The 24,092-nt window shown below is 44.3% G+C and overlaps 2 protein-coding genes across 2 annotated transcripts in view; one reads left to right on the top strand and one right to left on the bottom strand.

Annotated features, from left to right (window-relative positions):
• LOC126548311 (uncharacterized) overlaps positions 1–11,237 on the bottom strand; it is a 124,408-nt gene extending 113,171 nt beyond the window's left edge. Inside the window, exons 1-3 of the mRNA XM_055063156.1 lie at positions 11,183–11,237; positions 7,750–7,854; positions 4,990–5,042 (exon numbers count right to left, since the gene is read on the bottom strand). Of these exons, the coding sequence (XP_054919131.1) occupies positions 4,990–5,040 (51 nt within the window). The 5' untranslated portion in view covers positions 5,041–5,042; positions 7,750–7,854; positions 11,183–11,237. The remainder of the gene's footprint in view (positions 1–4,989; positions 5,043–7,749; positions 7,855–11,182) is intronic.
• Positions 11,238–12,337: 1,100 nt separating this feature from the next.
• Positions 12,338–16,608, top strand: LOC126547652 (uncharacterized). The gene is made up of 2 exons (XM_050195589.3): positions 12,338–12,473; positions 15,724–16,608. Exons 1-2 carry the CDS (start codon positions 12,462–12,464, stop codon positions 16,387–16,389), a joined length of 678 nt encoding a protein of 225 aa, XP_050051546.1. The 5' UTR covers positions 12,338–12,461; the 3' UTR covers positions 16,390–16,608.
• The last annotated feature ends 7,484 nt before the right edge of the window (positions 16,609–24,092 follow it).

Here is a 24,092-nt window from a genome sequence, read left to right as displayed (position 1 = left end):
CCCGTGTACTTAGATTTAGGTGCACGTTAAAGATCCCCAGGTGGTCGAAATTTCCGGAGTCCTCCACTACGGCGTGCCTCATAATCAGAAAGTGGTTTTGGCACGTTAAACCCCATAATTTAATTTTTTTAAGTGGAAAGACAGCTGTTCCTTTTATTTCCTGTCCTGCCTGTCGCTTTTTAACACTCAATTTTATTTTAATTGCATAAGGTGGGGGCTGTTTTGTAGATCAGCTGCCAAGTGTGAGTGAATCATTGCGCGTCAGATAATCGTAGTTCTTAAGGCACATGTTCTTTCTGGCGTATCATCGGCGCAGGCACAATATTATGTTCAGTAAGCATTGCACTGCTTCTTGCAGTATCAGTTGGAATACACATTCACAGGTAGATGTGGATCAATCTGCTACCGATAAAAACACAGTATTTATTGCGGACGTGGCGCGTCCGGGTCGTAAAGTGGGGAGACTTATTGGTATCTCCTCTCTCCTTCCTCTCTTTCAGTTCTTACTGCTAGCTTCGCTTAAATTGTTTCACCTTGTTTCTGGCTTATAGATGAACCGACGAGCATGGCGTCACCCTGTCGCAGCAGCTAGAGCCAGCGTGCTCTTTAGATGATCTATTATTATTTGTGTTCAACACTACTGACTTGCAATCTGCAGATGTGCAGTTCTAATTACAGTAGAGTGTTGCGCGGTATTTTTTTCTTTATTGTTTAAACCTCACGCAAACCACTTTTGAGTTACTTCGGCGGACATCCGAAAAGCTAGTGTGGTGATAGAATAAAAGATATCACTGTAAAAAGAAAACGTCGTGTGTAGCCCCCACTGAGGAAAAAGCTGCAATTCCAAAAAACTCCCCGATTCTTATAGGTGTATTAGTTCATTCAAGCACCCATGTCTATAAGTTTAAGGTAGAGAGTCATTGACACAAGAAAACACCTTTAAGGGTGCAATTTTTTATAGTGAGTAGCACATTTCGAGGCTTAATGGCCTCTTAACAGCCTCTTTCAGTATCATGTAGCGGGCATCCTAATGAAATTCTAGTGACATCCTAGTGCTTTACTCGGACTTGTCTTTGTCTTTTCTGTATTTAGTGTATCGTGTATGAGTTCACTTCACATTCTATATATATATATATATATATATATATATATATATATATATATATATATATATATATATATATATATATATATATATATATATATATATGTATGTATATAAGAATTTATATAAGCTGACCCCTTACATTTGAAGTGTCCTTTATGCTCTGTTGTAAAGTCTCTGAAGTGAAATTTAAGTAATTGACGTTAACTTTGATTTTCTTTCTTGTTCTAGCTTTCTCTCGTTATGTGGCGGCTTTGTTACGTAGTTTTTAACATCTCTGTTGTGAAGTGTCTGAAGTGCAGTTTAAGAACTGACTTGAACTTTGACATTCTTTCTTGTCCTAGCTTTCTTTCGTTATGTGGCAGATTTGTTATGTGGTCTTTAGCATGAATCGGTTCCATGCGAAAACGAGAAGCCCACATCACTTAAGAACGCCACTATCTCTTAAATATCATTTATAAACAAAAAAAGGCTTTGCTGGTCCAGTAGTGTGTCGAAGAGTGTCGCCAGGCCGCTATAGTACGGTTTTAAGCTCTCACTGAAGCTCGCCGGTTGCGGCGAGACTAATACAGAGCTCCCAGTCACCGCTCACCAAATGGGAGGGAGAAACAAAGAAAGCGAACGAAACATTACCACGTGGGTCCATTTGGGATTCCAATGTACCCATGTCCTCATCTCGTTCCCTAGCACGGACTCCTAGCTTATCAGTGTATAAGTCTCAACATACGTTCACATTCATCGCTTCCGCTGGTAAAAGCTTGTTGCTCTGTCGGACAAAGGAGAACGCGAAGCTCAGTATGAATGATAAAAAAGAAGCGAAAGGGGAGCGGTGACCATGACATCAAAAAGAGAAGTGCACGGCACCGCTAGACATTGTCATCATCAGCAGCAGCAGAATAATAATTTTATGTCTAGTGCTGGACGAAAGCCTCTCCCATGCACCGATGTCCAGTTGCACCTGTCTTGCGCTAACTGATTTCAACTTGCGCCTGCAAATTTCCTCATTTCATCACCCCACCTAGATTTCTGCCGTTCTCAACCTTGGCACCCATTGGCACCCATTGGCATTGACCTTGGTACCCATTCTGTAATTCTAATGGTGCACCAGTTATCTGCCCTACGCATTACATGGCTTGCCCTGCTCCATTTCTTTCTCATCATGTCAACTAAAATATCAAATCTCCTCGTTTACTCTCTTATCCACACCGTTGCCTTCCTGTCTCTAAACGTTGCGTCTAACATATCTCGTTCCATCGCTCTTTGCGCAGTCCTCAACTTGTTCTCGAGCTTTTTTGTTAACCTCGAAGTTTCTGCCCCATATGTTAGCATCGGTAGAATGCAATGATTGTACACTTTTCAATGACAGCAGTAAGCTCCCAGTCAGGATTTGGTAATGCTTGCCAGCTAATTATTATTATTCTGCAAATTTACTCCTCTTGATCGGTAACTCCTGTGAGTAATTGACCTAGACAAACGTACTACTGCACAGACTCAAGGGGCTATCTGGCAATTATGAATTCTTGTACCCTAGCCAGGCTGTTGAACATTACATCTGTTTTCTGCATATTAATCTTCAGCCCTACTCTTACATTTTCTCGATTAAGGTCCTCAATCATTGGTTGCAATTCATCCAAAGTGTTGCTGAACAGGACAATGTCACCTGCAAATCGTAGGTTGTTAAGATACTGGTCGTTGAACCTCACTCCTAACCATTCCCAGTCTAACAGCTTGAATACTTCTGCAGTGAATAGCATTGGAGAGATTGTGTCTCTTTTCCTGGTACCTTTCATGATAAGTAATTTATTAACTTTCTTGTGGTAAAACAAGGTAGCTCTGGAATCTTTATAGATATTTTCAAAGAGATCAGGTAGAATTCAGGGAATTGTCAATGCTGATAAATAAGAAGAAAGCAAGCGATATTCGAAATGATAACGTCCGAAAGATTGAGGAAACAGTAAGAAATGGTCGCAGCATAAAATCAGTGAGAAGAAAATTTCGCATAGGACAGGGAGAAATGTATGCAGTGAAAGATAAATAGGGTAATGCCATCAGCCTACTTAGATGGTACAGTAAAAGCATCAGAAGGATTCTATACTAACCTGAACAGTATACCTAAGCAGCCACGCAGCCTTCACTTGATTTAGTGATGAACGAGATACAGAGGTTACTCCTAAAACTGGCGATGAAGCTACAAGCGCCTTGCAAGACATAGGGAAACGCGGCAGATACGTGACTGCATTTCACAGATGGTGGTGAAATTGGTGGAATCTAATTCACTGCACTAATTTCTTTTGGTGGGTTTGACGAAATTATGCGTATGGCTGCTTGCCTTTAGGGCAAACGGTCACGCAGATCATTGTGTTCACAGAGGAAGATCATAAAATGTCAGGACGTAAGGCGGGACAATCCTATAGTCCAACTCGAGAGAAGGCCCCGCAGTTATGAGCCCATGGAGTACGCCACACCAAGAAATATTTTCTTAAACATGCGAAGAGACACATTGAGCTATGCCGATTGGTTAAATTACGGGGACTTCGCTTTTTCAAAACAATCGTAGGTGTTACTATGTAACCCTTAAGAAGTCCCTTAAGGGAGAGGAAGGGAAGTTTTCAGAGAACTGTACAGGAACCGTAGGTGTCGTAGGCGGCGAGTGTTTCTGGTTTCTTGACCGATGGTCCAGTCAGCCGGTCAACGCGGGAGCAACCAGAGGGACATTATTTGAAAGAATGGCCTGCGTGGCTTAGTAGGCAGTGCGCCGGTAAATTTTGGAATGTATTAAGATGGCGACAGTATTTCAATAACAAATTAGTCAATCTAGATAATAAACATGCTAAATTCGGCTAAATGTCACTAATACAAAAAGCTTTATATTTAAAATGAGATATGATCGCTAATGTGTGGACGCAATGTGTGGGAATGCCTTGCCAGCATAATCTGCTCTTATGGTCATGTCACATGAGAAGGCACGGCCTTAATGTCCGCACAGGATATACATCAAATAGGGCCCTACGTTTAGCGGCAGATGACACTGAGCCCTTGGAGCCGATGGTTAGCGCGTGAAAAATATGTGGCGCATTACTCAACCGTGTATTGGCATAGCCGGTTTTTATGTAGCACCTTCACATCGGTGTGCAATTATCAAATGAACAACAAACAATGGACTAGCGCAACATATGCGTCCCGCACAACGAAGACACTTTTAAGCTTCCTGGGAGACACATACTCGTCTCATTGAGATACTTTAATTAGTTTTATGTTGAAATGAAATCAATGGTTCGACGACATCTTGTCTGGTCGGGAGGATTACACCCCTTTTGGTCGTATCTTGCCCTACAACAATAATCATCATCTGTCTTGTCCGCACTTCCTTCCTTTAACGCTGCGAGCCTGGTACTTTCAAGTCACGAACGGAATGCGCGTTATCAGCATGACAGAGCATTCTCGACAGGAAAGTAGCGAGCGCATCGTTTTCAAGAAAGGAAACTCAAGCAAGACAGATAATGATTATTGTTGTGGGGCAAATATACACCCCAGAAGGTGTACATTTGTGTAAGAGTGCATGTTGAACGAATTAAATGTTGAGAACGCCGACCAAAGAGGATAGGTTTAAAAAACTTTTAAAATGTTTCGGTCTCCGTAGGGAAGCCTTGTTCACAGAAATAGGCAGTTTTATGTTGCGCACTGTGGTGTGTCATGTGTCTGTGATGGGCGTTGCACGTATAATTTCATTTGTGATTATTACCATCTGAATTAGCACGGCACACATCTCCAGGATTCATCAGAACTCCTCTCCTTTTCCCACACACAGACCCCGCAAAGGTAGCAAACAGTATACAAAAAATCGGTCACTTTACAGCATACCCTTAGGACCCCGCAGGTACTACCTGTTCATTTTCGAGGCTTGAGGCTTCATACAGCAATTTCCAGGTCGACATACCTACATTAAAGAAGCGGAACAAAGACAAAATTTTCGCATCAGTCTTCCTTTTTGCTTCTATGAGATAACGAGTCCCACCGTTCAGCATGAGATACGGCAATACGAAGAAACATGATTAACAAGTGTACACAAACAATCTGTGGAATACGGTTCCCCGCCGGTCTTTGCCCATGTATACCGAATTGCGCTCGCCCTCCTACGCAGTCCTACTTGCATCCAAGGAGTGGGAAGAAGACAGCGCGAATGTGCCAGGAACCATTTGCTTTCAGTGCTATTGGCACAATAGTCGATTCAATAAAAAAAAACGGCTACACCTTTTTCTTCATCATTATTGCAGTGACCGCTACAGAATAAATTATTCTCCCAAGATGATTTCTCAAAACACGCATTCCTTCCATCGTGGACCGTGCCAGTGGCGGTGTGTCCTTGGTTATTACGAGGATCACAACAATAAGGAGGCGTCATGGGGTGCATCACCCACTCTTCACTAAGGATGATGTAACGGCACTCTGTACCGCTATTACCGCTATTACTTGGTTCAACGCAGCAGCGTCCACAGCGATACACACACACACGTATATATATATATATATATATATATATATATATATATATATACGTGTGTGTGTGTGTGTGTGTGTGTGTGTGTGTGTGTGTGTGTGTGTGTGTGTGTGTGTGTGTGTGTGTGTGTGTGTGTGTGTGTGTGTGTGTGTGTGTGTGTGTGTGTGTGTGTGTGTGTGTGTGTGTGTGTGTGTGTGTGTGTGTGTGTGTGTGTGTGTGTGTGTGTGTGTGTGTGTGTGTGTGTGTGTGTGTGTGTGTGTGTGTGTGTGTGTGTGTGTGTGTGTGTGTGTGTGTGTGTGTGTGTGTGTGTGTGTGTGTGTGTGTGTGTGTGTGTGTGTGTGTGTGTGTGTGTGTGTGTGTGTGTGTGTGTGTGTGTGTGTGTGTGTGTGTGTGTGTGTGTGTGTGTGTGTGTGTGTGTGTGTGTGTGTGTGTGTGTGTGTGTGTGTGTGTGTGTGTGTGTGTGTGTGTGTGTGTGTGTGTGTGTGTGTGTGTGTGTGTGTGTGTGTGTGTGTGTGTGTGTGTGTGTGTGTGTGTGTGTGTGTGTGTGTGTGTGTGTGTGTGTGTGTGTGTGTGTGTGTGTGTGTGTGTGTGTGTGTGTGTGTGTGTGTGTGTGTGTGTGTGTGTGTGTGTGTGTGTGTGTGTGTGTGTGTGTGTGTGTGTGTGTGTGTGTGTGTGTGTGTGTGTGTGTGTGTGTGTGTGTGTGTGTGTGTGTGTGTGTGTGTGTGTGTGTGTGTGTGTGTGTGTGTGTGTGTGTGTGTGTGTGTGTGTGTGTGTGTGTGTGTGTGTGTGTGTGTGTGTGTGTGTGTGTGTGTGTGTGTGTGTGTGTGTGTGTGTGTGTGTGTGTGTGTGTGTGTGTGTGTGTGTGTGTGTGTGTGTGTGTGTGTGTAACTCGTATGACCAGATATTTTTCAGGAACATGCACCGTGTATTTTTTTTCAGCTCGGAACAATTCTTTTTAGTCACGTGGAGTATATAGCGCCATTCTGTGCGTTCGGGTAGAATTACCCGAACAGGCGGGGGTTACTTGCGCGACACATCGCTGTGTATAGTCTGAAATTAAAATATTCACCAACTATCTCTTCAATTATGCGCTTTACGGCTCAAATTTGAATTAAAAAAAAAACTTATATCGGCAGTAGTAAAGCGATGCCTGCTTAGCAGAATATTATTCCCCAAATTTTAATCAATAATGCATTTGGGTTACAATTAAGGACTTTAAGAATCGCTTGATCGCACGCTTTCGGGAAGCCGTTAGATGGAACGCTAATGTCTTTTGTTGCGCACTTTAAGGCTGGATATCTCGAAAATAGGGCTAGTCTTACGATTTCTGCTAAGCAAACCGGACTTCAGTACCATTCTTCTTGACTTTCTCAATTGCAACTTCGGCCCTAAATTTGAATAATTAAATTATGATTATGAATATTTTTATTTGCTACTTGGACATCCTGATCTTTAAGCCGTAATTTCCGCATCTCCCATAAGTGCACCTTAAAGAGCAGAACGCCACCTGTTACACATCAATTTTCAATATGTAACTGACCTGAAAAAAATTAAAAACTGTTATGTAGATCAAGCTCCCTTCTAATACTGACCTATGAAATTCCATAAAGCAGTTTTGACAGGAGAGTACTGGCACGCATCAATCGTGAAAATTGTTCTTATTGTAAAATCGGACCAAGAAAAGGAAGACCTGTGTACAGAAAAATTTCCGCTATAGGGTCAGCAAAAAACTGAAGCATTCTACGTAACTTTCACTCTTAATCGCTAATAAGCTGCGGCCAATTTTGTTAGAATTGTTGGGCATGTTGGGCAAATTTAACGTTTTAGTTTTTTTGTTTCCTATGGTGCTGCTAACCTATCGAGGGACTTGTTGAAAGGAGATAAAAGTTTTGTGGACACTATTCATAATCTGTAGGATTGATATCTTTATTGCCCTGTTTACGCATTTACAACTTATCACTTAGTTAATGAATTATTCCTTGGTATTCCTTGAAGAACCCTTGGTTTTTTCTTGCAAAGGATGTCTGCTTGGGCAGGTAATTCATATGGAATGATACACTTCGAGTAAATTTCGTAGTTATTTTTTTCGAAAAGGGATTATTCGAATTAAACATAAATACAATGTATAAACGAGACGTGCACCTACTTGCCTGTTCCAGTTTTAGAGTGCCGCTCACCTCCCCGAGTTGCCCTATCAATACTGTATAAGCAAATCCACTCCTGCCAGGGCCACATATTGGCCTGCAGTACCCTGTAAATAAAAAAAAATAGTATCATCGTTAAACATTTATTAATTTGAGAAGCGTTTACACCACATTTCACGAGTTAGCCTTTCGCATAATCAAGGGTTCGACGAAAGTTCGTCTGGTCAGGCGTGGAAATGAAGTGGATCACGGTCACTGACCAAGTCCGATGAATAATCCAACGTGTCAGAACCGCGTACGAGTTCCTTGTTCCTTGTTCACAAGCCTTTCGCAGTACATTCTACGCGTTTTGAGGTATATGCTTCTTGTTTTTATTATTTATTATTTCTGTACTTTTTTGGTATGCATATAGTTTCTATTTGATACATTATATCCTTAGCCGCTTTTACAGCGAAGCTGTTAGCCTCCAGTTGGTCTGAATTCTTCGTGGGCTCGTGCTCATCCAAGAACAGTACCGCTACCTAGAGCCCGCGGTCACTCACACAGACCTCAAACGGCAGCTGGAAAAGGGCTTTATCTTAGAGTTTCCACGTAACAGAAGTATGATTTCTCGTATACTCGAATTACAATCCGACGTAATCATGTCTGCAGCTTGTGTGTAAGTCATACTTTACGAATTTTCTGACGCAATTTGCTTTGAAAATTTCAATTCGTTCCACAAGGCACTTGCGCTTGACGGAGCGCCTAGAAGAATGAAGATGTATGCTGCACTTCCATGGGCGTGACGTGGTGTGGTGCTGGTTTAAAGTTGTCTAACGTCAGTTGAGGTGGGGGTACTTTAACCTCGGTAACAGCTTCGCTGTACAGCCACTTTCACAGGGTGGAATGGAGGCGGATTTTTTTCACTGCAAATCTCTCATTAGAATAACAACGATGACGATGATCCCAACAGCTACATTCTGTACTCCTAAGCGATAAAGGTTGTCGGCATCACACATCATAATAACTTGTCTTTCGCGCCCACACTATATACAAAATTAACTGAGCTGTTGAGACGCTGTTAGATATGTATGAATAAAAAAAACGAGTTGACATGCACACAAGGGGGTGAAAATAAAGCGCGGTAAGTGTGGCTGTTTCTCTTCTCTTGTCCTTGGTGTTGTGCTGTTTTCCGTCCTGGAAAGGAAACCAGACGAGCGTATCTGGTTGACCTCCATGCCTTTCCTTTCTGTACTCCTCCTTTCCTTCCCCCTTTCCTCGTAATCCACTTATTCATTTGCTTCTATCTCGGCTACTATACTAGCTGACTACTCTATGATGTGGAAAAGCGGTAAAGAAAATTAAAGACGCAGTCCGTATGTCAGGCACTCCGCAGGTCAAGCAGTGTGCATGCCCTTAAATAGCCGAGCAACGCGTTTAGAGCCTTCTGTGTTGAACACGGTCTCCAAGGATTCTCTCCTCCGTCAAGGGGCAATCGTGCAGTTTGTCAAGCGCAGTCGAGAGTGCTTTTTTATAGCCGCACTGCAAAGTAGGCAGTCACGGAGGAGATTAGCGCAGATGTCGCAAGCAGGGCTGTGAGCCAAGTGCAAATCCACAACTTTATATAGGGTGGGGACGTTAAGGAAGTGGTTTATAGTCGTAAAATATGGGAGTTTCGTGTGTAACGATGGTAGCCTGACATCATGCCGCCTGCATGTCACGTGCTAGCTGAGAGGACACCGCCATAAGCGCTCAACAATTACGCTCGTCATCCGGAGTAGCGGCTTTTCTTCGATAAGAAGAGAGAAAAGAGATCAAACATCTTTAAACACAAGACCTGTATTGATGGATGGGCTTTCTGCGTGCGTTTCGCCTTTTTGTTTCATCAGCACTTCACTTCTTAAAAAAAAAAACGAGTCCTAGTTAACTCGAGCTCACGTACACGCTCGTCAATTATACACATTACTACCCTACGGTGTTTCAGTGCGAACACGACCGTCATAACTATTATTTCGACAATGTCGCGTTCGTTAGTGTTATTTACATTTTTCCCTCGTACTTCTAGATGATATCAACCAACAGTTTGTTGCCAGCATTGCAAATATAATATTAATGAATTAAGAACAGCTTTTGTGTGTCTGGAATGCATGAAAGAAATTTTCAGATTAAAAAAAAAAAGAAAGCATAAGAAACACGAAGAACATTGCGCTGACACTTCGGTGGAGTTTGGCACCACTGACACAGGTGTCACACATAAAACAACCGCGCACTCTGAAAGCTGTCAATCTCGCAATTAATTCCACCATAAATTCTCCTTGCTTGTACACCTGTCTACCGTAGCAATGCTTATGCCTATCAAAAGAAAATTTACGCTAGAAGGAGTGTTGCGTCAGCGTGTTCTGTGATGCGGGATCAAGACAGCTAACGTAAACGGCCAGGTGCATGTACGTGCAATAGGGTTGTGCGCGTGACATTACCGGCGCGGAACCAAAATGATTCGAACGAAGAATTCAAGCATTTAAGGTTATTCAGTTGGATGAAATGAAAACGCTTAGATACACTAGTGAGGCTACAATGAAACTTGGAGTGCAGAACGACCAGGTGTGAGGAAGAAGCAAGGCCCCTGGCATCACAAGGAAGAGTGTAGAGCTACAGAAAACAATCGAGGCGGTTTGACCGATTGACTATGTCACGAAGAGAGGCGACCCCTACGTCAACAAGAAGGCAACGACGATTAATTTTGGCGTCACGAGGAAGCCATGGGGGCCTAAAATGATGCTGCGCAAGTATACCGTACAAACGAGGGAGCGAAGCGATATAAGTTCACTCAAGGCCGCGACCAAATTACCAACACGGCTTATAAAAGAAAATCAGCTAGGGTTTGGCATGCGAGTAAGTAAGACGGTGCGAAACATGTAAAAAATCACAAGTTCACGGCCAGTAAAGCTTTCGCTTTAAAACATGGCAGGCAGCGCAGAACGCAGTAGCCCTGTGGCTCAGGAGCAAAGAAAACTCTGGCGTCGCGCCGAGTCAGAATTTTAAGGATGTTCGACACAGCCCAGCATAACATTTTAGATTTCGCCAGCCTTATCCCTCAGTAACCATACTCCTCCTTGTTCACAGAAAGGAGCTCATTTCTCCGCCTGTTATCTTGGAACGCCTGTTTCTGTTACATTCTAAGAGCGCGCTTGCTTGCAGCTGGACGCCGATCTTTATCGATGCATAACCACGACACCGCATCGAACACCGCCGCCGCTCGTACTTATCGTGGGCGTCCCAGCGAGAAACTGGCTCTGGCAACGACTTGAGGAAACAGGTATGCACATAGGACCAGGCGTCGGACACTACGTTAAACGCCCCAGCAATTCTTCGCGGCGATCCAATGCTTAAACTTCAAGGACACCGACAGCACCACGCTCACGGCCTCGCTTAGCGCACGGCGTCTGTACTACCTACCAGTCTCGACGCGGTCGCGGACGGCGTTCTTCCCACAGACGGCGCAGTGTCTGGAATAAACAACTGCCGCCGCAGTGACAACAGCGGCGACAAAAACAAACACAGGACGCGCGACGCATGCGAACTCGAGCGCAGTCACGACCCGCTTTCGAAAGGGAAGCGGCAATTTGCGACAACGCTGCCTGCGCGCAGAATCATTGTCGCTAGCGTACGTGAATCGCTGCGTCATTGTTCGTTACCGTACCTACGCTAATTAGCCGCGGCGGTGGCCCCCTTCGAGCGCTCGCGCTTTTGGAGGAGAGACAAGTGGCCGTAAGGTTCGCGCCGCGACCAGAAGAAGCGTGCAGTGAAGGAAGGCCACGGGAACACGATGCACCTACGAGCCAACCCGGACGGCGTGCGCAACAGCGCGGTGTTCGTCAGCACTCCATGCTCGAGCAAGCTTTCACAGCTTTTATGTTCCGAAATGGTCTCAATCAATTGATCTCGAACGAAAGAAGTAAACATCAACTTGGCACGCGAAATAACAGAAGAGGATGCCCTGCGAAGGAAGCTTCTCTCGCCTTCAGCCGGGGGGTCTTAAACCACTGCGGAGTGCATAGGTCTAGGAATTGAGTTTACAGCAAATCAAATTCCTAACCTATGCGCGTGCGAATGTCTGTGTCTGCGTGTTTATGGCACCCTCATGCACTTGTGTTCCGCGTATATGCCTGTACGTTTGGCGCGCCGTTCAGCGTGTTCCTTCAGTTAGAGACGTCGAGTAGAGAGGAATGATTAAAACGGTCCGGTTGAAACCTAGGGCGTCCTCGTTCAGAGAGCAAAACCAGTTGCTTTAGTATCGTCGCCACCCACTCACAATGTTGGACATTCGCGAACCGTTAGATAGACGTGTCTCTGAGACTGGCTATGGGCGTGGCGTGCACATGTAGTGCAGCGGCTCGGTCGTCGAGCCGCATCCCGCCTTGCAGAAGCTATGCGCGCACTTCCTTACAGAGCGGCCGCTCACAAGCGGTGCACGTAACTATACCGAGAACCGAGGACGTTAGGTGCGTTGGCAGGAAGGTTATCCCCCAGGGCTGGGGACAGGCGGGCAATCGGCGCAAGTCGATATCTCTGCATAGTAACGAATGCACCTGGCAGTGAGGCAAGCGAGTGCCTCGAAGGACGCGGAAGACGCATAAAAAGCTCGAGCCAAACGTTGAACGGGGCTGTTGTCACTTCGGACGCGCTCTTGTGCACTTGTGCAAATTCCGTTCACGCGACGACACAAACGATCAGGATGGGTGGCCAGGTAAGACTTCTTTCAGCGCTATGTATGACTGCTCTGCCTTTGGAGACACATTTGGGGGTTGATGCGTGTCCAAGAGGCTCTGAAACATACACGAACGCCTGAAGTTTGCTTCCTTAAAACATGTGTGTCATTCATCCGCAACGTGTACAGTCTGACGCTGGGATGTATATTTATGGCCCCAGATGTGAGTGCCCGCCATATCGTTAATTTTCAGCGCTGCCGTGCTATTGCCGAATGCTCACGCACCATAATTCGTGATGATTTAAGCTTTCTCAGCTGCGTGTTACGCAGGTCAATCAAGAGGTGATTGAGAAAAGCGAGAAAAACACATTTTTCTTTAGAACGTTTTTAACGAAAACATTTGCACAACCTACCAATAGTGTGCTTCGAATAACTTTTGCCCATGAGAAGCAGCTTACGCAGATGCCGATTGTATTGTATTTGACGACGTCGTGTCTTCTATGTTAACTAAGAAGCCACAATAGCAAGAATTACGTAACCCAGCTGCACATATGTTCACCTTGAGACATGCTAGACGTATACACAGAAGCGAGCCGAGCGTGGAAGTAATTACTATGAACTTTTTGATATGCCAGATATGTAACAGACCATAAAATCTTAAATAATTATTTCATATTGTTGTCCCTTAAAGACATCACGGGAACTGTGCATTCTTTGTTGAGAGCACGTATATACGAATGCACTGCTTTTCCACCGCGTACTGTATGGGGTGCCGTGGGAATGCATAACGTACACAGTTGCGCTGCTCTAACGGCTGTGTTCCACTACATAGTAGAATATCCAACTGCATGGCCGTATGCCGACTAACACTTGCAGTTAAGGGGGTTTTTCTTTCCTTCTCTCTCTTCAGTCATTGCTGCGACGAGTAATGTTATTAAACTTTTGTGGAAATAACAGACAACGACCGAAGGCACGGTGGACTTAAAGCATGCTGCTGTGCATTTTGGTAGTTGCGTTATCAGTGTTATGAACTGTAAAAGCATCTCCCTAAACGAAGCAACGTTTATATATATTCGGCTACTGACACTGAAAGACCTTGATGATCATTAGCCCAAAGCATATACGCATGGGGACCTTCACTTTATAAATTTATGCCAACCAGCCCTCCGGAGCTTTACATTCAGGACTTTGCATACGATGTAATCTAAAACATGTAAGGGCAGACGGATAATACCGAACGCCCTTGACACGCCATTAATATTGGACTTTTTCCTGCTAGCACACATTAGCTTGGCTCGTTGGTGGCAAACAAAGCTCGTTCCTTTATTAGAAGGCTTTCTTGTCACACGCCGAAAACACGACTAAAACACGTGCTATTTGAGAAAGCATGAAGTGAAAATTTTCACAGGTTATGCCTTGTAAGCATCCGATAGGGACTAAGGACGTTTTATTTTTCTAGGTTATTCATTGTCACTGATTGCAGTGCTACTTCAATGTTTCTACAACTTTCTGTCTTTTCATGATGCTGAGCTAAACAGTGTATGTTCCTGACTGAGTCAACCCCCCCCCCCCCCCCCTCCACGCAAGTATGCACAACAACATTTGTAAAATGTGCGAAGGCGACATCAGCTTTATGCATACCACACAGGCGCTCACGGTTCCAATCGGTGCTCTGCAACATCCGGCTAATATCGGCATGTTCACTCTTCTGGTGCCCCGTGAAGCACGTGGACTACTCAACAATGAATGTTCCATTTGTCCGTTTCCTGCTGTATAATTAGCTACATTGCATTGTACTAGACTAGCGTTGCCACCTTTGTCGTGTTGTGGTTGGCGCCGTTTGAAATCGTGGTTACGTCACGTTAGCATATTGTGGCGTAGACGGGCGCGTCTTAAAATATTTTTGCCAATATTTTTGCTTTCTTAGTGATTACTATACCAGAGAGCTACAAAGCGGAGTTTTGAAAGTGCGATGAACTGTTTTACTGAGGGCTTCATGGCGAAAGGGTGTTGCAGACTAATAAAGTCCATAAATATTTGGTGTTTCCTAGGGTGTAATATCGCGAATTGCATTCTTAATAAAGGTTAAAATTGCTTCTTCTATGCAAACATTCCTTTGAAGATGTGTAAGAATGCGAATTACTTAAACATTATAGTACTCTTGCATGTGTGAATATTTTTTACTGCGACAGAAGAAGCCATGAGTGATATTGTCAATTTCCTGTTCAGTTTGCACTATCCCATAGAAGCATTATATTCAACTGACAGGTATACATATAAGAGTGTTCAAAAGAACTCGCATGGTCAATTTTGTGGATAGTACACGTCACTGCAGCCCGAAGCTTGATCGACAAGTATGTTTCATGAATCGTCAAAATTTCTGCACTTGAGCAAAGAAGAAACCGAACTGGTAGCTTTCATGGGCATTCATTTCTCTTGTTCGGTTGAAGCAGTGCATTAATTTATGAACGTGAAATGTCGCTGCCTCATCTCTTCGTCAAACGCGTTCATGTTAGGGGAAGGAATATTATCACTTATCTTTGAGCGGTAGATGGCAGGTGAAAGAGACAAGGGGCAAAGTCCCCGTGGCTATTTGTCACAGAATTCTCTCGATTTCGCTCAAACGTTTCATGTTCCTTGATAAAACAGGAGCTAGGGTCGGATAGAAGATAAGCCTATGTCGAAATGGCGTATTAAGCTTCTACCATTTACCATAAGTAAAAATGATTCATTTTCTGGTAACTGCTTCATCCATATCCCTCTAAATAGCTTCGCCCCTCATTGGACGCTCAGTCCGCATAAAAATTTCAAGGCTACTGCGCACGTGAGTGGGACCGGTTGTCGAACGACGTACTCGAGACCCTGTAAAGGTTCCGTTACTCCAAGCCCGAATAATTCAGGAGACAGAGTTCCTTCATTGCGCTCAGGGGCTACACATAACCAGGGAGCTTTTTTTTTTTTGTTATTCTGGGTTTTTTTTTTCTTTTTTTTTCTTGAACAGGTGAACGTACAAAAACCAAGCACCAAGAGATCACGTCGTCTAAAATTGCTCTGCAGTGACGAGGGATATTCCCTGTGTGATAGGGCTCCCTTTGAATGATGCGAAAAGCGGCTGGAAAATGCGTTCACGAGCCTTGCTACTGACGAGGGGAGGCTAACTTTTCCCTCGAAAAGTGCAGGGACAAAGTCATCTTATATATTCTGTCGGTTACGGCAAACGAAAGAAAAAATGTGTGGAGTGTCTTATCGGCTAAAAGCTGAGACGTAATTTCGATCTCATTGACTACAGGCGCTCGCCTGGCTCGTGGTTGCTGCCTGCGTCGGGCCAGCCCTCTCCGGGTACGTGGTCCGCCGTCGTGTCTACGGCGGTGGTGGATACGGCGGTGGTGGATACGGCGGTGGTGGATACGGCGGTGGTGGATACGGCGGCGGAGGATCCGGTGGCAGTGGATATGCCACCACGAGGTACCACTCTGGCGGTGGTGGCTACGGTGGCGGTGGAGGTGACTACGGCAGACAGGGTGGTTACGGGGCCACTACCAGCTACCGAAGCGGAGGAGGTGGCTACGGTGGTGGCGAATACGGGTCCGGAAGCGGCTACAGGTCGTACGGAGGAGGATATGGTGGCGGATCCAGAGGTTACGGTGGTGGTGGGTACGGCGGTGGTGGATACGGCGGTGGCAAGTCCTACACAAGCAGCGTTAGCTATGGAGGCGGAAGATATGGCAGTAGTGGATATGGTAGCGGTGGCTACGGCGGCAGCGGATACGGCGGTGGCGGCTATGGCAGCGGCGGCTATAGCGGCGGTGGATACGGAGGAAGCGGCTACGGCAAAGGTTCTTACAAAGCAGCGAGGTCGTACGGACGCGGAGGCTACGGCGGCGGATACAGCGGGAGTTACGGTGGGGGCTATGGAGGATCAGGTGGCTACGGAAAGTCGTACTACAAATGGTAAAGAGACTGCATTAGCGCTAGGCAAGCACGCGCAATTTTTTCTATACAAAACTAAAAGCCTACATGGGTGATGTGCGTTTTATCATCCGTCGTTTCTTTAATAGACGCTGTAATATGTTCATGCCAAATCCCACTACATTTCGACATATCATTGCGTTTCTGTGTGATATTTGTGACTGTTTGCGTACAGATGTACAATAAATTGATTGCAATGCCCAGATTTACGTTTTGTTTACTTGGAAGATACTTCCATCATATTATGCGGAGCTGGCTTGATCATTTGATTAAATGATGATTGCTTGATGAAAAATATTTTTTTCTCATTGACATTTCATTTATTTATAATTGAGAAGTAGAATTAACTAAGACTAATTATCTAATCAGGCGGTATGCAGAAATAATACTGAACCTATTGACAGCGCGAAACGGCACTAACTACACAAGGGAAACACGGTGAAGGCGGGAGATGGAAATTCAAGACAATGAGCAAAACGAGAGCAAGGTGAAAGCAGTAGCCAGCACTTCGACAAGTGGACTTGTCTTCTTCAAGGCTACACTAACTACAGAAGAACGATACGCGGACAAGCTCTGACTGTCAACAAACTTGATTGAAAGCACGTATATAAATAAGCCATGATGCACGTAACAACAACCGAAACATACGCAAGTAAAGGCGCACTCGGCATGAAATGTCAATATCAGCAAATCCCTAAAGAAACCGACCTGTCGAGGTAATTTATCTCTGACTCATGGAGCGAAAGAGACAGACGCGTAACACACGTGTCTCCCTCCTGCCTTGTCACTGAAGTCAGCTTCCATTGTCTCTCGGACTGATTTATCCCCGTAGCTCAATAGCACTTACGTTTTTGAAGGCACTGGAGCGCAGCCGCTCCCGCATTTCTTGCAGTTCAAAGCAAGATTCGAAGACGACTGACCCCTTAAGGAAGTCATATGTTCCTTAAGGCGTACATACATGCATCTCTCTGGCTGGCCAATGTACCGCGCCTTGGGGAACATATACCGACTGGCAGTGGGCCAGTGCCGTCAGCGCCTTCGCAGAGGGAGGGGAAGTATTTGAACACTGGCATGATGGCCAGCGTTCAGCTGGCCAGCTGGGGAAGAAGACGATGAGGACGAACGCGCGAACAGTGGCACTAGCACGTTCACGCGGTTACGCCGAGAGGCGCCGACGAGCCAGCTGTGGTAGAAGACCACGACGTAACGCGCGAGCAGTGGCACGAGTCATTGCTGATGATGATAGCTCTTGCTCACACAGATTTGTTGACGGACACCAAAAATGCACGGAACCCTAGCCACAAAGAGCTGCACTGTAACAACTGATCCTTGAAACTGATCATTGAGGGACGCCGCTAGTTGCCACGTAGAATGGAGACGTTTGGCCATTGACGTTATCATAACATCATCTATCAAGAAAACAACTGCGCAAGATATTCACAGTTAACTTCAAAGTGTGTAAGCTTGATCAGAAGCAGTGAGTGGCTTACTACACCAAAACCTTTGCTGAGGTCACAGTAAATGACGTCAACTTGCCCCCTTTGAAGTACCGGCACGGAGAACTGTGCCGTGAAACTTGCGAGATTTGTGATAGTGGAGCGGCTCGGGAGAAATTTATTCTCATTTGGAATCAATGAGTTCATCACAGTAAAAGACAATATGTTGTGAAGAGCAAGGTAAAAAACCATTAGAGGTGGCACAGAGAAGAGAAATCCGGCGATAAATCGAGACATCGGTTTTACAGCCAGACATAAATACAGGGAAAACACGCGCAGGTTTTCACATGTGAAGGAAGGTGGAAGCATTCAAAAAATTATTAAATATAGATGTCAATAATGGGACAAATATACTGCTGTAAGCGTTTATAATTGTGGAGGGATGCCAACAGGGCCGCAGGATAGGGAAGACTTCAAGCGCTTAAGGCATTCACTGATGAGTTTTTCATCAAATAAGTCGACGGAGGAACCGTCATGTGCTGCTGACTGACAAAAGCGTTGAAACCTTAAGCTTTATTAAGCATGAGAAATTGGAAGCAAGACATTCCGCGACTGCTTGGACTTCTCCGCTGGAGTTGAGCTGGCGAGAACCCTCTCTACGTTTATTAGAGCACTTGCGATATACTTGCAAAATTCTGCAGGCCTGTTGGAGGCGCCATTTTTCAAGAATATGATATGTGAGTTCTGATCCCGCTTATAAAGGGGTTTGCAGAGAGTTATGGAAAAGCGGAATTCTTCTTTCCACTCATTAAGCACAAGACTTCTGTATTTTTGGTGTGCGCTATCTTTATACTTTATGGCAGTTAAAAGTTCGGATGAGAACCAGTGGAGATATTGAGAGCGTTTATGTCTGCACTGGGGAATATATTTGCGCATACTATATTCGCAAATAGCATGCGCCACTATGCTGTGGACGGTATAGAGTGTTGGTGAGGACAGGCAGTAATATGGAAAGTTCTATGTTTACTGGTGATCATGCGCGGAATATGAAACATGATACAACCGAGGAGTTCAGGACTGGAGAGGATACTGTGACAGAGTATGAGTAATAATAATAATAATAATAATAATAAGAAGAAGAAGAAGAAGAAGAAGAATCAGTCCATTTTTATTAGCTGTGCCCTGAATACTGACGCACACAGAAACAATATAAAGAAAGATAAAAAGATAAAACAACTACGACCAAGTTACGAAATCAAAAATCGAATAGTAAAGAAGATCAGGATAAACAGGTTCATAAAGAAATAAACAAGTAACACAAAATTAAACACATTATTCATTACAAACATATACGGAAGCAGACAGAAACCATGAGAAGACAAGAGAGGATCGCAGCTAGAAAGAAGGCTCAAGTGAAAGTGCGAAGCTCGGGACATTAAGAAGACATCACGTTTTGAAATATATCAAGATGGAGTAAATAAATGTCTCGACTTTGCATTCCCTGGAGAGGCGAGTGCCTGGTGAAAGAGGCAGGAGGTGTGGAAGGGTGAGTATTTCCTGGTAAGTCTTCTGGCGGAATCCACAGTGAAACAGATGCTTGTAGAACCGTGCGTGTAATAATTCCGTGAATTCTTTTTCCACAAATATAGAACATCGGTACGACAACGTAGAACACTTTCTTCGTAGCGACGGAAGTGTACGATAATTATTCCAACTTCAAAAGTTGTTGGCGCGCGAGGTCAGAAAACGATGTGTACATGTACTGATGAACTTTTTCTGCAAACGCTTGATTAAAATACCATTTTAATGGCTTGTGCCATTCCACACCATTGATGCACATTGCCGTGATGGGATGCAGATAGATGTTAACGATATCAGAAAGGGAAGTGGGGCGCGCAAGTTTCTTGTAAGTCTGCAGACAGAACCGAGTGCGCGCCGGCTTCGCGATGCCACGCGGTTAGAGTGGGCGGAGGACCTTAACGTAGAATAAAAAGCACACCGAGATCGCTTATTTTGTTAACCCTGGACAACAGTATACGATCAGCAGAATAAGGGAAGACTATATCATGGGTTTTACACCAATATGAAATAATTCTGGTTTTAGATGAATTTAGATTGAGCCCGCTTAATTGGCACCAATCAAGGCATTAGCTGGCATCTGGGCAGCACCACAATGATGGCCTCAGGCTTTCGCAGACGAGATTCTCGTCAAAGAGTACCAAGCTGGAAGTCCTATTAGAAGGGTGCAGCTGGTGGGCAGTGCTGTCAGGTGACGGTTTGTATACAGAAGAAAAATGGAGTGGCGAAAAAATCAGTGACTGCTTGCACTTCACCACCACAGGGTTCGAGCCGACGAATACGAACTTCAGGTTTGTTGGAGCGCATATGAAAGCTTTCCCAAAAGTCCACCGGCCGGATAGAGGCGCTCTTCTCTAATTTCGCAATGTGAGACTAGCGATCCCGCCTACACTGGCGATTGTACAGGGACCGCATTCTTCTATTCATTTCGTAAGCTCAGGAATTTTGACTTTTCTGTGGGCACGCCTCTTTACCTTTTAGAGCTGTACAAGTCCTGCAGAGAACTAATGGGAAATTTTACATCGTTTGGGCTTGTACTGGGATGTAGCCATGCATGCATACCATTCAGAACAACCTCGGTGAACAGATAGACCTGTTCGTCGACCTCGCATATACTATATTGTCAGGAGAGACCAATAAACGTTCAAATTTACAAAAATTAAAAAGGTCAACTTAGTTAACAGATTTGAAAGCGAAGTGGGGAAATTCACAGACCTCTTTTGAACCGTTAAGGCATAAGGCCGACAAGGACGCGGATACCTTAAGCGGAGGGGGGAGAGAAGGAAATTGTCAGAATGCGACGTAGTTACATTTTGTATAACAACAATAATCAATCAATCAATCAATCAATCTTATAGTGCTCAGGAACAGCTACGGAGTCTTCGTTATAATATAATAATAATAATAATAATTATAATAATAATAATAATAATAAATTACAGGTGTTGACTAAGTGCCCAGGAACAACGTCGAGGGTCTTGGTGTTGGCGCACTCGGCAAAACAATGCACATGAAAAGCAGTGCACGCACACACACACATACATACACGCATACACACAAAAAATAATAATTTCGCGTTACTGAGTTCAACAGGGCATAAAATGTGTCCACGAAGAGAATACAAAGCAAAAGTTTAGAAGCTTTAGAGGATTACTGAATTACGGAACACGCAATAGATTAGACTTTTGTTCAATTATTGAAACGCCTCTGCATTTCCTTTTCGGAAAATACTAAAATTGCGTCTGAAGATATCCAGGCACTCTGCATTAGAAAGCAGGTCCGCGTATCAGATTTTTGTATGTATCAACTCGTGGCGAAAAAGAACACCCGATTTGTAGAGTCTACAGGTGAGGGTATAGGTAACATGAGTGTTTGTGTTAGCTATATGGAGATGGCAGGCTTATGACAGAACCGATGTTTAAATGTGGATGTGAACTTTCTCTGCACATTTTCGAGAAGTTCACAATTTTACCTACAAATTCCGCCTCAAGCGACGGAGGCGCACTCAAGAACTGGAAGGCATACGCTCTTGTATAAAGTTACAGTTGACCTGAGTTGTTTGAAGTTTCTCATCATACGACATACAGTCCTGAGTGTTCGAAGTGCAGGCTGCCTCGTCTGTTGAGCGTGGGGGTAAAACTCGGAGAGTTATCGAAGTACACTCCAGAGTTCTTAGTTCCCTGAGCTCGTGCCAGGAGAACGTGTTTAACGCTTTAAGGAAATCGATCCTGTCAGTCTTCCGCGTGAAGCCTACGAGTTTCGTTTCTGATGCATTTATGATCAGCTTGTTTCCAGCGCACCATGACGCAAAATTTGCGGTGCCCTATTGAAGAGCGGCGCAAGGTTAATATGTTTTACCACTTCGAAAAGTTTCACATCATCAGCATACAACAAAACTGAAGAGTTTTGAATGACTGCCGAAACGTCGTTAATAAACAGCGAGAAAAGTAGCAGGCCCAGGACAGTCGCCTGAGGAACTCCACTTGTAGCCGCATGAACTTCTGACGACTGACCATTTACGCTAACGTAGCAGTGCTGGTCCCGTAGGTAGCTTCTTCAGCGCTGTGACAGAATAGTGTAAATCAAGTTGTGTGAACCTTTGAAGGAGTATTTTGTGGCATACAACATCAAACGCCTTGGTGAGGTCAAAATAAATGTCATCCAGCTGTCCTTTCTTATAGACTGCTTGAGAAGCATGCATCATGAAATTAACGAGGTTAGTAGTTGTAGAGTGCTTCGATATGAAACCATGTGCTTCAGAAATGACAGTATCTCGAATAGAAGATGAAATTATTGAGTGCAGAGTTGACTGAAATAATTTAGATCCTGCGCATAGGAGACAAATAGGCCTGTAGTTACTCGCAGCAGTTTTTACCGCGGACTTAAAGAAGAGAACGAGCCGTGCTGTTTTCCAAGCCTTTGGGAATGTGCTTGTGTTCGTCTTCAAAAAAAGAATTAAATATACAAATAAGTAAAGGAGCAAGCAAGGCGCCGTACGTCTTAATCAAAGCAGGTGTAATGTCATCGGGACCACACGAAAAATAGGTTCTTAAGCTTTTGATCCTCTTAAGAACACGTTCCTCTAAGACTGATGGACTAGAGCCCAAGGAAGGGTGACTGGAGAGCTCACTAGCTCCATCACTCCACCTTACAGCATACACAGACCCGAAGCGGAGGGCGAAGGCTCCCGCGACATCTGAAACTGGTTGGCCGTCGCCGCTAAGTAGAGATATGTCTTGTTCCGTATTGTTCGATGGCTGTTCACGGACGAGTCTCCATAAAGATGGTAAATTTTTAGAAGTGCTAACTTCCACGTGTGCTACATAGATGGAATTATCATGCTTACAAAGACGTTTTGCAATGACGTTCGCAAAGACGCTTTTTAAGATATATATGCCAGCATTCCGGATTCGTCCGCTGTGCTATCCTGTGAGCACGGTGTTTAAGCTTTAAAGCTATTTTCAAGTCAACGGAAAACCAGTGGGGAAATTTAGAGCGCTTCGTACCTTTTACTGGAATCATTTTTTTTTCCTATCGTGAAGAATATTTCCTAATTCCGTGACTTGGTCCTTAACATATCTTAGACTACTGAAGACCAGTGCGCATTGTTAAGGTAGTGTAAAGACCCGAGTAATCTCCGCTTGAGAAATCAAAAGACCGAGGTGTCGCTGTATCTTTTAATCTCCTGCTACTAGGTATCGCTAATTGCAATGAAATATGAAACGGAGGTTGATATTTATCTGGCTTGACAAGGGTAAAATCGCTACAGGGCCCATTCACAGCTTCTGCGTTACAGAGGCAAAGGGCTAGTAGACTTCCACAAGAGTTGAAAATATGGTTAAATTGACACAGACAAACAAAATATATAAAATCAAGCAACGAGTTCCACTTGGCAGATAAAAAATGAATGGGTTGAAATTTCACCAGTTTGTCAGGAAATACCAGGCGTATTAAAATCACCAATTATGGGTATTTTATGGTTAGCATGGGCCGATATAACATTTTCAATAGTGGCTAGAATAGTTATGTACATCTCAATATTCGTGTCAGGTGCAACGCAGATGGTCCCTACTAATATATCCCATTACTAGCAGCACCAAAAAGTTCTGCACACACACATTCCGTTGCACAGTCAGGGCGCCGAACAGATCTGAATGACTGATCGATACCAATCAGGATCCCGCCGCCCTTATATTTAGGTAAAGAATATCGCGGTGTCGTGGGAAAAATTGATAAGTTGGCGGCAAGTATGAACTAGATGGTATTTCAGGGCTCAACCAGGTCTCTGTCTAAGCAATGATTGGAAAACAATATGAAATGACATTGAAGAAAAAATCATTCACCTTCATGCGTAAATCACGGACATTCTGATAGAAAACTCTCATATCACTGATCCTTCTTTTCATCTTGCTGAACATTTTTTTTCAGAATTATTGTATCGTAAAGTTCTCCGCTGAAAGGCTTGTAGAAACAAGTGTGCGGCCACAGCGAAGGATCCCTGAGACGCTGATAGCAGTCCTCTATAACAGAAATATGAAATAACGCGTAGCAATCCCGCTTCGTTTTTGGTCGAGTGCAGCACAGGGGCTTTGTACCAACTGCTGATGGACTTCCGGTTGTTTCGTTGTTCCGCAAGAGCCAGTTCAAATGGGCGCCTTCCCACGATTTCAAGCTT

This window comes from Dermacentor andersoni, chromosome 1 (genome assembly GCF_023375885.2).
Source record: "Dermacentor andersoni chromosome 1, qqDerAnde1_hic_scaffold, whole genome shotgun sequence".
Taxonomy (NCBI): domain Eukaryota; kingdom Metazoa; phylum Arthropoda; class Arachnida; order Ixodida; family Ixodidae; genus Dermacentor; species Dermacentor andersoni.
The sequence above is the reverse complement of the archived record's forward strand: the minus strand, read 5'-3'. Positions and strand labels throughout refer to the sequence as shown.